The 13,811-nt window shown below is 29.3% G+C and overlaps 5 protein-coding genes across 7 annotated transcripts in view; 4 read left to right on the top strand and 1 right to left on the bottom strand.

Moving 5' to 3' along the window:
• Positions 1–13,811, bottom strand: part of LOC130664478 (COP9 signalosome complex subunit 5) — a 42,753-nt gene that overhangs the window by 1,027 nt on the left and 27,915 nt on the right. Inside the window, exon 2 of the mRNA XM_057464413.1 lies at positions 10–324. Within this exon, the coding sequence (XP_057320396.1) occupies positions 10–161 (152 nt within the window). The 5' untranslated portion in view covers positions 162–324. The remainder of the gene's footprint in view (positions 1–9; positions 325–13,811) is intronic.
• On the top strand, positions 602–4,908 carry LOC130664481 (protein roadkill-like). 3 transcript variants are annotated; one of them, XM_057464420.1, is made up of 5 exons: positions 602–758; positions 1,206–1,370; positions 1,443–2,348; positions 3,060–3,363; positions 3,436–4,908. In XM_057464420.1, exons 3-4 carry the CDS (start codon positions 1,530–1,532, stop codon positions 3,132–3,134), a joined length of 894 nt encoding a protein of 297 aa, XP_057320403.1. In that variant the 5' UTR covers positions 602–758; positions 1,206–1,370; positions 1,443–1,529; the 3' UTR covers positions 3,135–3,363; positions 3,436–4,908. The 3 variants fall into 3 exon arrangements, with proteins under 3 accessions (XP_057320403.1, XP_057320401.1, XP_057320402.1); XM_057464418.1 differs by lacking the exons at positions 3,060–3,363; positions 3,436–4,908 and having other exon boundaries at positions 1,443–2,507; XM_057464419.1 differs by lacking the exons at positions 602–758; positions 3,060–3,363; positions 3,436–4,908 and adding an exon at positions 797–887 and having other exon boundaries at positions 1,443–2,507.
• LOC130665192 (TD and POZ domain-containing protein 2-like) lies at positions 6,189–7,127 on the top strand. The gene has a single exon (XM_057465497.1). The coding sequence runs from the start codon at positions 6,189–6,191 to the stop codon at positions 7,125–7,127; it is 939 nt and encodes a 312-aa protein (XP_057321480.1).
• On the top strand, positions 8,678–9,978 carry LOC130664479 (kelch-like protein 24). The gene is made up of 2 exons (XM_057464414.1): positions 8,678–8,815; positions 8,888–9,978. The coding sequence occupies exon 2, from the start codon at positions 8,962–8,964 to the stop codon at positions 9,904–9,906; it is 945 nt and encodes a 314-aa protein (XP_057320397.1). The 5' UTR covers positions 8,678–8,815; positions 8,888–8,961; the 3' UTR covers positions 9,907–9,978.
• Positions 10,488–13,689, top strand: LOC130664476 (general transcription factor IIH subunit 2). Its single transcript, XM_057464411.1, has 7 exons — positions 10,488–10,720; positions 10,794–10,995; positions 11,218–11,346; positions 11,878–12,054; positions 12,158–12,411; positions 12,483–12,732; positions 13,429–13,689. Exons 1-7 carry the CDS (start codon positions 10,662–10,664, stop codon positions 13,564–13,566), a joined length of 1,209 nt encoding a protein of 402 aa, XP_057320394.1. The 5' UTR covers positions 10,488–10,661; the 3' UTR covers positions 13,567–13,689.

Raw genomic sequence — 13,811 nt, forward strand, 5'->3', positions numbered from 1 at the left:
ATAATTTACTCTTTTTCCCAGGGTTTGGCAGCTAGGATGTCTTGCTGTTCCTGACGGTCGTAACGATATATTTCGTCCATGGTACTGATCATCTCGACGTTGTTTGACATCTCCCAGGTTCTTTGAGCGATCGTTGACTGATCACTTGACGTACTCGCCATTTTTTTTTTTTATCAATTAATTTGTTTACTAAATAGTCACTTGGAAAAATAATTTGATCCTATCCTGGTTGATACGTTGCAGTGTGTTGAGTGTTGGAGGTTATGTTTTATTATTTTGTTTTGTCAAAAATAAGAAAATAAAGGTGGCGCTAGATTCAAATTCCTGGAAATAAAATTTCAAATATTTGAGAAATAGAAATGTAACGAGTTTTGTTACAAAAATTTTTAAATGGATTTTTAATAGACTATTTAACGCGTTTGTAATCTGTGACTTAAATAGAGAGATTTAAAAAATTACCGCGTTAAATTTTATTTAAATTTGGGAAAGCGAACAATAAAAATTTGAGTGTAAGTCATTTCATATTTATGACCATATTATGATTATTAATTCTATGAGTGACACTTTCATCCTAAAAACATTTTTGGACAAGTACTGGATCCATTCAACATATGTTGAATCTATTTTTTAACTGTTTTCGTAATCGCCATTATTCAAACCTGGACTCGTAAAAACCTCGAGACATTTTGATAATATTTCTATTATAACTATTTCGTATTTTCGCGACAATTCATTTCGATACATTTTCGATTATCGATGTAAGTCGTATTTAATGTTATTAGTTTTGGTAAACTTATTATTGAAGTAGACTTTTTGAATTATCCGTCATTACGATCTCGCACTACGAGTGTAAATGTAGCCGGCATAAAACAATTTTAAAATTACATGTAAAAAAACTACAATCCTGAAGTTAGCAGACAATTAAAAATTTTCGGATTTTGTTTTGAACAATTAAATTTAAAAATAAAAAAAACTGAAAAAATGCACATGTAGAAAATTAAAAAGACTATAAGTGCAATTTTTTTAAATATTTTTTTTTTTTATAATTTACCTTTTTTTTAAATCAAAAAATTATGAGACGTCGGCTAACTTCAGTATCGTAAAAAACTAAACAATTAAATTGATAAAATAAAAAAAATGCATGTACTGATTTTAGAGTTTTCTAAAAGTCCACTTTTTAATTTTTTATTATTTTAAAATTTCAGAAATAGTCAAGTGTCCGCCAACTTTAATGTCATTCTCACACTAGATACAAATTGTGATGTAATGGATCCAGTACTTGTCCAGAAATGTTTTTAGGATGAAAATGTGGCACCTGATTTGTCGATGATAAAATTAATTTATCTATCATTTGCGATAAAATTATTTATGTAAGTTAGCCTTCATTAAAAACATTAAATAATAATTATAATTAATATATTTATTTCTCTCATTTCGTATAGATGATTATTGTCCACCACGTGAGTTGGTTATTAAGAATTTTTAATAATTGGAGGATATTCATATTGTTTTTATATAAATAAAAAACAATGACTGCACTGGGTTCAGTTCGTTATAAATGGCGGGTTGATGTTTCAAGTCTGTTACAAAAATGGGATTATTCCGATTTATTTTTTATCGAAGGAATAAACGATGTTGCCTTTTCAATTGGCGCTATGATAAATAACGGTTATTTGGATGTCTTGGTACGGAAAAATAATTTGAAATCAGCTAAGGCTGTTATACAAATAGGGGTCCCTAGATTAATTAAAGAAACAGAAATTAATGACTGGAAGGACAATTGCGGTTTTAATAATTATTTAAACCAAGCTGAGCCCAACGGTCCTAGTGAAAGTCGGATTGATTTATCTCATGTTTCTAGCTTATCTTTTGTTTGTAAGATTACTTGGTATGGTTTTGTTGAAGGAGTTTCTGGGGGTAACTTTTATCAAGAATTACAGCAGTTTCACAAAGCAACTGAATTCAGTGATGTCATACTGTCAGTTGATGGTGCCGAATTACCAGCACACAAGATTATTTTATCATCCCACAGTCCAGTACTGCATGCGATGCTAACAGCAGATATGAAGGAAAAGAAAGAGAGTCGAATTAACATTGAGAATTTTGAGGTAGATGTCATCAATGAAATGTTGACGTATTGTTACACTGGCGAGACAAAAGCTAGCGAAGATGTTGATATTGCATTGAAAATGCTTGAGCTATCAAATATGTATCAAATAAATAAGCTCAAAGATATTTGCGAGCAGACATTGTTAAATAATATCAAAGTCGATAATGTCTTGGTCATTCTCGTTGCCGCTGATGATTTCAATGCACAAAAGTTAGTTGACGAATCAATTAAATTCATGGTAAGTAACCGGAAGGAAATTGTTAAACTTCCTGAATTTAAAGATTTATTAAAGAAAAAGACAGATGTTATGTATGAGTTTATTCGTGTCATCTCTGAAACTCAGAAATAAATATTTTTTGTAATGCAGTCATTTTTTTAATAAAATCTAAGAAATAATTTTTTAAAGGAAAAATATGACCTTTATTTTTTTCCAACTATTTTTTTTTTTCGTCTTTAGACTGTAAAAATTTTCATCTTTCCCGACGAAAAAAGATTTTATACAATTGTATAAAATTATATTCAAAAAATGGCCCGATCCAATTGTATACAACTGTATAAAAATTGTATACAATTCTATACAAAATGTATACAAGTCTATATAATTATATACAATTTTATACAAATGCAATTATATGGAATTGTATATAATTATATAGAAATGTATATAATTATATAGAAATGTATATAATTATATAGATTTGTATATAATTTGTATAAACTTGTATATAATTATATAGACTTGTATACATTTTGTATAGAATTGTATACAATTTCTATACAGTTGTATACAATTGGATCGGGCCATTTTTTGTATATAATTTTATACAATTGTATAAAATCTTTTTTCATCGGGAGACTTTTTGAATTATCCGTCATTACGATCTCGCAATACGAGTGTAAATGTACCCGGCATAAGACAATTTTTAAATTACATGTAAAAAAATTTCAGGCAATTTCAAGGTCAAATTACTGTCAATTTCGAGCTAAAGTGGCTATCGGGGTAGAGCTACCCCCATGGTTTTAAATCTAAAGAAATTTATACCTGATTTCTGTTCACTTCAGTATGTCCTGGGATTTTCAACCGAGACTCGCTTATACTATTTTAAATACAGTACTATACTGAGATATTTATTTCTACTCGTAGCACGTGGCTTCAAGACGTGAAAAACAAGTGAAACGGTCGCATATTATTTTTTTATGCAAAAATTAATTATCTTATTAATTTATCAATCGTTTGCTGTAAAACTATTTTTGTAAGTTAATCTTTATTTATAATATTAAATAATAATTATAATTAATAAATTTATTTTTCTCAATTCGTATAGATGATTATTGTCCGCCACGTGAGTTGGTTATTAAGAATTTTTTATAATTAGAAGAGATCCATATTGTTTTTATATCAATAAAAAAACAATGACTGCACCAGGTTCAGTTTTATATACATGGGGTAGACTTTATTTACGTTGGTCAGGAGACTGGGATTATTCCAATTTATTTTTTATTGAAGGAGTAAACGATGTTGCCTTTTCAATTGGCCTTAAAAGGGAAGGCGAATATGTAAATATATGTGTACGAAAAAATAATTCGAAATTAGCTAAGGCTGCCATACAAATAATGATCTTTGAAGAAGACAAAAAGATCGAAATTAATGACTGGAAAGAAGATTACATGTTTAGTAACTGTTGGCCCATAACTAAGTTTTTTTCTTCATTATGTTTTAGCATTACTTGTAAAATTACTTGGTATGGTTTTGTTGAAGGAGTTTCCGAGGGTAACTTATATAAAAAATTACAGCAGTTTCACAGAGCAACTGATTTCAGTGACGTCATACTGTCAGTTAATGGTGCCGAATTACCCGCACACAAGATCATTTTATCAACCCACAGCCCAGTATTTTTTGCGATGCTAACAGCAGATATGAAAGAAAAGAAAGAGAGTCGAATTGAAATTGAGAATTTTGAGGTAGATGTCATCAATGAAATGTTGACGTATTTTTACACTGGCAAAACAAAAGCTAGCGAAGATGTTGATACTGCATTGAAGATGCTTGAGCTATCAGATATGTATCAAATAAATGACCTCAAAGATATTTGTGTGCAGGGATTGGTAAAGAATATGAAGGTAGATAATGTCTTGTTCATTCTCGTTGCCACTGATGATTTCAATGTACCAAAGTTAGTTGACGAATCAATTAAATTCATGGTAAATAACCGTAAAGAAGTTGTTAAACTTCCTGAATTTGAAGAGTTATTAAAACATAAAACGGAAATTATGTGCAAGTTTATTCGTGCCAGTTTTGAAACTTAACTTTGAATATTTTTTGTAAAGCAAATTTATTTCTTCAATGAAATCTTGAGAATAATTTTTCAGAAGAAAATTATCATTATATTACTATCAATATCGGTAGTTGTTACTCTGTCGAATTTCAGAGGAGAACTCGTCAAAATCGTTTTCAAGTTTGGAATATAATAATTATCTTACTAAAGACACCACATGCGGCTGGCCGCGATCTCGTGGCGAGCACTGAACTACTTCATTATTTTTTGTAAAGCAAATTAATTTTTTCAATAAAAACTTCAAACAAATTGTTGAAAAGAAAAATATTTTGATTATTTCCATACGTTTTTATATCTTTAATTTAATAAATGTAAAAATAAGAAATGTATCATTAATTTTTTGTAAAAAAGACGAAAATATTTAAATATCTTTGCTATTTATCAGTTACTATATCTCAAAATATTTAAAACTTATGAATCATAAATTTTAACAGATGATTTTTTTTAAATTTACTGTAAAGAAAGAAAATATCAGCAGAAATATTTATAAAATTTTTTAAATAAATGGATTTTTAAAATAAATAATTGCATTTAATTTTATTTAAATATCAACTAAAGCCAACGCCGAACATTTAAGTATTAATTAAATCTACCCTGATTAAAAAAAGCGATTTAAAACGATTCGAAATAAAGAATTTTAAATACTTTTTAATGCTTTCGAATACCTTGAATACTTTTGAATCCCTCTTCTTATGGGCATTTAAGGACATTCTCAGACAGTACCCCCCACTTTTTAAAAATATATAATGACTTTCAACTGTCATAACTATATTTAAATTTTGTTAATTAATTAAAAAAACATTAAAACCTTAATTGAAAAAAGGACAACGTAGTCGTAATTTCGTTGAGATATAAAATTTGAAAAAAAATAACTTTCAGTAGATATCAATTGGGAGTTAAACGAAATTTATTGAATAAATTTTAGCCGCCAAAATTAAAAAATTCGAATTATAAAATTAACATGACAATTTTACTGAAATTTATTTAAGAAATTTCGTTCAACTCCTAATTGATATCAAGTGTAAATATTTTTTTTTTTTAAATCTATATATCGGCGAAATTACGACTTCGTTGTCCTTTTTTTAATTAATTTTTAAATTATTTTTTAATTAATTGATAAAAATTTGATACGCTCATGACAGTTAAAATTCATTGAAAATTTTTAAAAAGTGGGGGACACTGTCTGAGAATGGCCTTAACATTGCAAATCGTTTTAAATCGCTTTTGAAAATCAGGGTACTCGTATTTATGATAACATTATTATTATTTCTCTTCTTTCTGTTTTAACTATGAAGAGTAGGCCTCAATGCGGGCTACCCCCCATGGTTTTGAACCCAAAGAAATTTATATTTTTGTTCACTTCAGGTTATTCTGGGTATGGAGGGTAAAGGAACCTCTACCCTCCATAATTCTAGGCTCCCCAAGATTTGCTTTTACTATTCTACTATACTGAGATATTCATTTCTACTCGTAGCACGTGGCTTCAAGACGTGAAAAACAAGTGAAACGGTCGCATATTATTTTTTTATGCAAAAATTAATTATCTGATTAATTTATCCATCGTTTGCTGTCAAACTATTTTTGTAAGTTACTCTTTATTCATAATATTAAGTAATAATTATAATTAATATATTTATTTTTCTCAATTCTTATAGATGATTACTCCGTCACGTGAGTTGGCTATTAATAATTTTTGAAAATTGGAAGATATTCATATTGTTTTTATATAAAAATAAAAAACAATGACTGCACTGGGTTCAGTTCGTCATGAATGGAAGATTGGTACTTTATTTGGGTTTCAAGAATGGTCTTATTCCAATTTATTTTTTATGGAAGGAATATATGATGTTGCCTTTTCAATTGGTGTTAGATTAAATAACGGTTATTTGGATGTATGTGTAGGAAAAAGTAATTTGAAATTAGCGAAGGCTGTTATTAAAATAGCGATCAATGAAGAAAACAGAAAAAAAGAAATTAATAACTGGAAGGATAATTACATTTTTGATAATTATATACACGATTCTAAGCTCGGTGTCTCTACACTTCATCATGAAAATGGGGCTTATTGCCATTTTATTTCTGACACAACTATTGTTTGTACGATTACTTGGTATGGTTTTGTTGGAGGAGTTTCTGGGAGTAACTTTTATCAAGAATTACAGCAGTTTCACAAAGCAACTGAATTCAGTGATGTCATACTGTCAGTTGATGGTGCCGAATTACCAGCACACAAGATCATTTTATCATCCCACAGCCCAGTATTTTTTGCGATGCTAACAGCAGATATGAAAGAAAAGAAAGAGAGTCGAATTAACATTGAAAATTTTGAGGTAGATGTCATCAATGAAATGTTGACTTATTTTTACACTGGCGAAACAAAAGCCAGCGAAGATGTTGATACTGCATTGAAGATGCTTGAGCTGGCAAATATGTATCAAATAAATAAGCTCAAAGATATTTGTGAGCAGACATTGTTAAAGAAAATGAAGGTAGATAATGTCTTGCTCATTCTCGTTGCCGCTGATGATTTCAATTCACAAAATTTATATGACGAATCAATTAAATTCATGGTAAGTAACCGGAAAGAAGTTGTTAAACTTCCTGGATTTAAAGATTTATTAAAGACAAAGACAGAAATTAGGTATAATTTCATTTATGCCAGCTTTGAAACTAAGCAATAAATCTTTTTTGTAAAGCAATATCACTTTTTTATTTTATCACCCTGATTCCACGGTGATTACACGGTGTTTCCACGATGGTTACACGGTGTATTCACCGAGATTCCACGGTGATTACGCTGTGTACGTGGAACCAGGGTGGGTACACCATGTAACCACCGTGGAATTACGGTGATAAAATGAAAAAAAACCCACCGTGGATCCACCGTGATTCCAGGATGTTTCCAGGGTGATTAAAAACCGCCAGGGAATACATTTCTTCCTAGGGACGTCACATACCGCTAAGTGCCATCTTGTAGCGAGTACTGAACTACTTAAATATTTTTTGTAAAGTAAATTAATTTTTTCAATAAAAACTTTAAACAAATTGTTGAAAAGAAATTTCTATAAATAATCGAGCTATGAGAAATCTTGCTCGCCTGAAAGTAAATAGCAAAATTTTAAATACAACTATGCGCAGACGTCTGATTGCTACTCTCATTTTACCGATCTTCGACTATTGTAGTGCTGTATACACCAACATTTCTGGTCATCTTCAAACTAAGCTGCAAAGAAAATTCAACGCCTGCATTCGATTCATCTGTATAATATATAAAATGCTACATCTAAATCATGACAGTATCCTTCGAGAGAATTTTCGAATTCTACTGTCTGTTCGAGATCGAGCTGTAAGGCGTAATGATGTATTTTATCAACCGACATGCAGAACTTCGACTTATGAAAAGTCGTTTTTAATAACGGCTATTAAAATCTGGAATCAACTACCCTCTGATGTCGTTGCACTAAGTACATATCAAGAATTTAGATCAGCGTGTTACTCACTATTCTATGATATTAATAATGTATAAATGAAGATTTATGATTTATTGTTATTGTTATTATCTTCGATAATATTTGAAAATTTGTATAGAGTTAATAATTGATAATAATTGATAGTTAATAATAATTAATAACTAATTAATAATAAATAATGATATATATATATTAAATATAAAATATATGTATATATAATATAATATTATATTATAATTTAATACAAATTATGTATGTATTACAACTATTATTATTTGTACACTTTGTATTTGCGGCCCTTAGGGGACATAAGTCTCAGGGTCGATAAAATTAATAAATAAATAAATAAAATAAATAAATAAAAGAAAAATATTTTGATTATTTCCATATGTTTTTACATCTTCAATTTAATAAATTTTAAAATAAGAAATTTATCATCAATTCTAAATCAAAAATACGAAAATCTTTGAATACTATTACTGTTCATCAGTTGCTACATTTCAAAATGTTTATAACTTATGAATCATGAATTTTAACAGATGATTTTTTTTAAATTTACTGTAAAGAAAGGAAATATCAGCAGAAATATTTATAAAATAATTTAAATATATAAAACAAATAATTACATTTAATTTTATTTAAATATTACCAAAGTGAACGCTATAAATTGAAGTATTAGTGACATCTTGTATTTGCATATGATCGCATTAGAATCATTCCTCTCTGTTTTAACCACTGCTGCCAAAACGCGGATAAAAAGTTTCCCTTCCCAAGCATCGTTTAGTTTAGGCTCTATGTGATACATGGGAAAGAGAACTTTTTGTCCGCGTTCTGGCAGCAGGGGTTTTAGCTATGGAAATATTTATAATTTATCTATCGTTTGCTATCAAATTATTTGTGTAAGTTAGTCTTCATTTAAAATATTAAGTAATAATTATAATTATTATACTTATTTTTCTCCATTCGTATAGATGATTATTCGCCGTCACGTGAATCGCTTATGAGAATTGTAAGAGATTCATAGTTTTTATATAAATAAAAAGCAATGAATGTACTAGGTTCAGTTTGTTTCAAATGGGAGTTTGATATTTTATTCCGGTCAGGAGACTGGAATTATTCTGATTTATTTTTTATTGAAGGAATAAACGATGTTGCTTTTTCAATTGCTATTAGATTAAATAAACAGAAAAATATGGACGTCTGTGTGCAAAAAAATAATTTGAAACCAGCTAAGGCTGTCATACATATAGCGATCAATGAAGAAAACGAAAAAAAAGAAATTAATGACTGGAAGTATAATTGCATTTTTGATAATTATTTACAGCAATCTGAGCTGGATATTGATTTTGACTCTTTTGATGACTGTAATCATGATTACTTTTTTCATCCTGACGTAACTATTGCTTGTACGATTACTTGGTATGGTTTTGTTGAAGGAGTTTCTGGAGGTAATTTTTATCAAGAATTACAGCAGTTTCACAAAGCAACTGTATTCAGTGATGTCATACTGTCAGTTGATGGTGCCGAATTGCCAGCACACAAGATCATTTTATCATCTCACAGCCCAGTACTTTTTGCGATGCTCACAGCAGATATGAAAGAAAAGAAAGAGAGTCGAATTGACATTGAGAATTTTGAGGTAGATGTCATCAATGAAATGTTGACATATTTTTACACTGGCGAAACAAAAGCTAGCGAAGATGTTGATACTGCATTGAAGATGCTTGAGCTGGCGAATATGTATCAAATAAATAAGCTCAAAGATATTTGTGAGCAGACATTGTTAAATAATATCAAAGTCGATAATGTCTTGGTCATTCTCGTTGCCGCTGATGATTTCAATGCACAAAAGTTAGTTGACGAATCAATTAAATTTATGGTAAATAACCGGAAGGAAATTGTCAAACTTCCTGGATTTAAAGATTTATTAAAGACAAAGACAGAGGTTATGTATAATTTCATTTGTGCTGGCTTTGAAACTCGGCAATAAATATTTTTTGTAAAGCAAATTTATTTTTTAAATAAAATCTTGGTAATTATTTTTCAAAAGAAAAATATCTTCTTTATTTTTTCCCACTACTTTTTTTATCCAGACTAAAAAATTTTATGATAGTAAACTTAGCAGACATTTGAAATTAAAAAAAATTTTTTTTGACAGATAAATAATGAAAAAAAAAAAATTCTAAAAAAATGCACATGTCGGAAATTTAATAAACTATACGTGCAATTTTTCCAAATATTTTTTTTAATATTTATGTGTTTGTTAAAAAAATCCAAAAATTTTTAAATGTCTGCTAACTTTATTGTCATAAAAATTTTATCTTTTGAAACCAAATATTCTAATATTTTTTTTAAATTAATAAAAAAAATTTTTTATTGCTTTCACTGTTGATTATTTTTTATCAATTACCAGATTTAAAAATTTTCAAAATTTATGACGTTTAAATTTTTAAAAATAAATTATTGTATTTATTTTTATTCAAATATTGAGCAAAGTGACAGCTAAGAATTTAAATTTAGCGCCACCTCGTATTTTTTGAAATATTATTACTCTATCTGCCTTAACCTAAACAATTTTATATTTTTGTTGTCATCAAAGTGAAAAGTCAAAAACAAAAACTCCATTTAAATTTTTAAAAATTGTTTATTTACTTTTTATAAATTTAACATAATTAAATAATTAAATTTTTTCAGATAAGTGATAATTCTGGTAATAAATTTTTTTATTAAATAAGATAAATAAAAATGGCTGATGAAGAAAATGTAAAAGAGTACCGGTGGGAAACCGGCTACGAGAAAACCTGGTAAATAAAATAAAATATTTTTTACTAGTCTACCAGCTCCAGGATCATACAATTTAAATGAAATTTAAAATAGGGAGTCGATACAGGAAAATGAACACCGAGGTATTGACATTTCCGTGGCGGATATTATCCACAAGGCGAAAAGAAAACGTCAGATGGATAAAACTGGAGGAGCGAGGCTGGGTATGATGAGACATCTTTATCTCATACTAGATATTTCCGAAGGAATAACGTCGCAGGATTTAAAACCAACTCGATTAATTTGTACAGTCAAAGTATGTCAATATCAACATTTCCTCGTACCTCGTGCAGAAATACACTCTGGAGATTGATAAGTACCCAGAAAGTCACCTGGTTTAATTGCAACCAGAGGGACAAAAGAATACCAGATACTGCGTTTACCTTCGCAGTTTATGAACGAGTTTCTCTGCCAGAGTGTGTTTCTAAACGCGCCCCTGATATTTTATTGATATTTATTTAACTCACGTTCTTTTTAGCTCCTAAAAGAATTCATTGAAGAATTTTTCTATCAAAACCCCATAAGTCAACTGGGAATAATTGTTACGAAGAACAAGAGAGCTGAGAAAATAAGCGAATTGTCTGGAAATATTAAAAAACATCTCAAAGTATTGATTGATTTTTAAAAATATTGTTAATTATTAGGGTAAGAGCACCAGTACCCAGCCCCTAACCAGTAGCCAGCCAGTCAGTCATATACTTTAACATTGGCTCAAAATATCTATATAGATATAATTTAACAGTGTCACGACTAAATATTTGACCCTAAATATCTAACGTCAAAATATCTAAGAAATTAGATCTAATCCAAAAATATCTGATCAAATCATCTAATGAAGTTACTGGTGTAATTGTTTCTGATAGTATTGTTACTATCGTAGCAATTTTTAATGTATTTGTATATCTATATCTAGTCAAATTTACTAAGTATAGGAATACAAACAGTGTCGCGACTAAATATTTGACCCTAATATTTTGTCATTAGATCTTTTGTCGGCAGATATTTTTAAATTAGATATTTTGAATTAGTTATTTAGTTATGTTACCAATTTAACATAAGGTGGCTGGCTACTGGTTTGGGGCTGAGTACTGGTGCTCTTACCCTATACTTCAATAATGAATAATAATAATTTTTTCAGGAAGTCACAGGTTTATTAAATTCAACGCAACTCATTGGTGAGCCATCGTTACAAAACTCATTAGAATTAGCGTTAAGTTCATTAAAAAATTACCCAACACATGCGAGTCGTGAAATTCTTCTGATAATGTCTTCTCTGACGACATGTGACCCAGGAGATATCAACAAGACTATTCAGGTAATCAGTTCATCAATAAATCAACACACAATTTATCGATTATCATGTACAAATATTTCATTTTTTAAACCTTGGACTTAATTTTAATATAAATTAAATGCAGAGTTTAAAAACAGAAGGAATAAGATGCAGCGTGATTGGTTTAGCAGCAGAGATTTATATTTGCAAACAAATGGCAGTAGTGACTGGAGGTGAACATGGAGTTATTCTAGATGATAAGCATTACAAAGAGCAATTAAAAGCTCATGTTGATCCGCCGCCAGCAGCAATGAGACTTGACGCAGCTCTAGTTAAAATGGGATTCCCTCATCAGACGATATCTTCTGGCACTGATACTTCACTGAGTGTCTGCATGTGGTAAATTTATTCTGTTAAATTAAATCCGCAATTATTATTAATAAATAATTAATTGATTAATTAAATTTTAGTCACGCTGATGGTACAGACGAGTCGTCAAAATTAACGAATGCTGGTTATCTCTGCCCGCAGTGTCTTAGCAAACATTGCGAATTACCAGTTGAATGTAAATCCTGCGGCCTTACTCTGGTATCAGCTCCACATTTAGCTCGGTCTTATCACTATTTATTTCCTGTCAAACATTTCCAAGAAGTGACGTTTGACGGCACGACTCTATTTTGCTACGGTTGTCAAAAACAATTTAACGATACCGATAAAAAGGTAGCAGTATATGTATATATATTTGGGTGGTTCAAAAAAACCGACTATTTTTTTTTTGAGTCTCATGAAAATTTGCAGCTCGAAAATTGAAAGATCGATCACAAATTTTGAAAATTCAAAAAATGATTGAAATTCAAATTTTTTCTTTCCGTGGCGGAGATTTTTTTCTGTCTGTAGAAATCGAATCACGCGGAAATTTTAGTTCAAAATATAGATTTTCAAATTGCGCGCGAGAATTTTGAATTTTAACTCAAAATATGTATCTAATACTTTGAATTTATTTTTGTATTTTTTTTATAACTCAATTATTGTCATCCCACTAAAATATAGTTTTTGCATGACCGAAAATAAATTTTATTATTCAATTTCAAGGATCGCCCGAAAATGTCCAAAAGACGGAAACATTCAAAATTTTGCGAGTTTAAATATTCAAATTTTGGGCTTAAATTTTCAGCAGTCATGACTTTAATATAAACTATCGCTGCCACGAGAAAAAAAAAAATTTTAATCATTTGAATTTTCAAAATTTTCGCGCGATTTCTTAAAAATTTTTTATTGAGCTGATTTTTGCAGAGACTTCTTGACATTTTAAACCAACAAATTTTCATGTGAGATTTAAAAAAAAATGGGTTTTTTGGGCCACACTGTATATTATAAATAAATTTATTTAAAAATAATTGAATAACTTTTGAGCAGATTTTCAACTGTGAAAAATGCACTCAATCTTTTTGCATCGACTGTGAAATTTTTATCCACGAGTCTTTGCACACGTGCCCAGGATGTGCCAGCAATGCGTCTTCTTATCAGCGTTCCAAAGAAGAAATTAATACGTAGAAAAAAAGTGATTATAAACGCAAGTTTATTTTTTTACTAAGTATATCCTATGGATATTTGCGTGTATTAATTTTAATTGTTCAATTAATTACTCAGTAGATGATACAATAAAAATATTAAATGAATTTCCAGTTGAGCGGTTAATTATTTATGTGTAAAACATATCAGTATAAATGTCTAAACAGTATATAGTTAAATATAAACTGACCTATCAACAGTAATTTGCGGATGTAAATTAAAGTTGT

This window comes from Microplitis mediator, chromosome 3 (genome assembly GCF_029852145.1).
Source record: "Microplitis mediator isolate UGA2020A chromosome 3, iyMicMedi2.1, whole genome shotgun sequence".
NCBI classification, from domain to species: domain Eukaryota; kingdom Metazoa; phylum Arthropoda; class Insecta; order Hymenoptera; family Braconidae; genus Microplitis; species Microplitis mediator.

Bases quoted from the DNA above. Each gene is read 5' to 3' on its own strand.
- LOC130664476 (XM_057464411.1), top strand. From the start codon at position 10,662: ATGGCTGATGAAGAAAATGTAAAAGAGTACCGGTGGGAAACCGGCTAC. The intron at 12,055-12,157 runs GTAATCAGTTCA...AATTAAATGCAG, and splicing joins ATATCAACAAGACTATTCAG to AGTTTAAAAACAGAAGGAAT. The intron at 12,412-12,482 runs GTAAATTTATTC...ATTAAATTTTAG, and splicing joins TCACTGAGTGTCTGCATGTG to TCACGCTGATGGTACAGACG.
- LOC130664479 (XM_057464414.1), top strand. From the start codon at position 8,962: ATGAATGTACTAGGTTCAGTTTGTTTCAAATGGGAGTTTGATATTTTA.
- LOC130664481 (XM_057464418.1), top strand. From the start codon at position 1,530: ATGACTGCACTGGGTTCAGTTCGTTATAAATGGCGGGTTGATGTTTCA.
- LOC130665192 (XM_057465497.1), top strand. From the start codon at position 6,189: ATGACTGCACTGGGTTCAGTTCGTCATGAATGGAAGATTGGTACTTTA.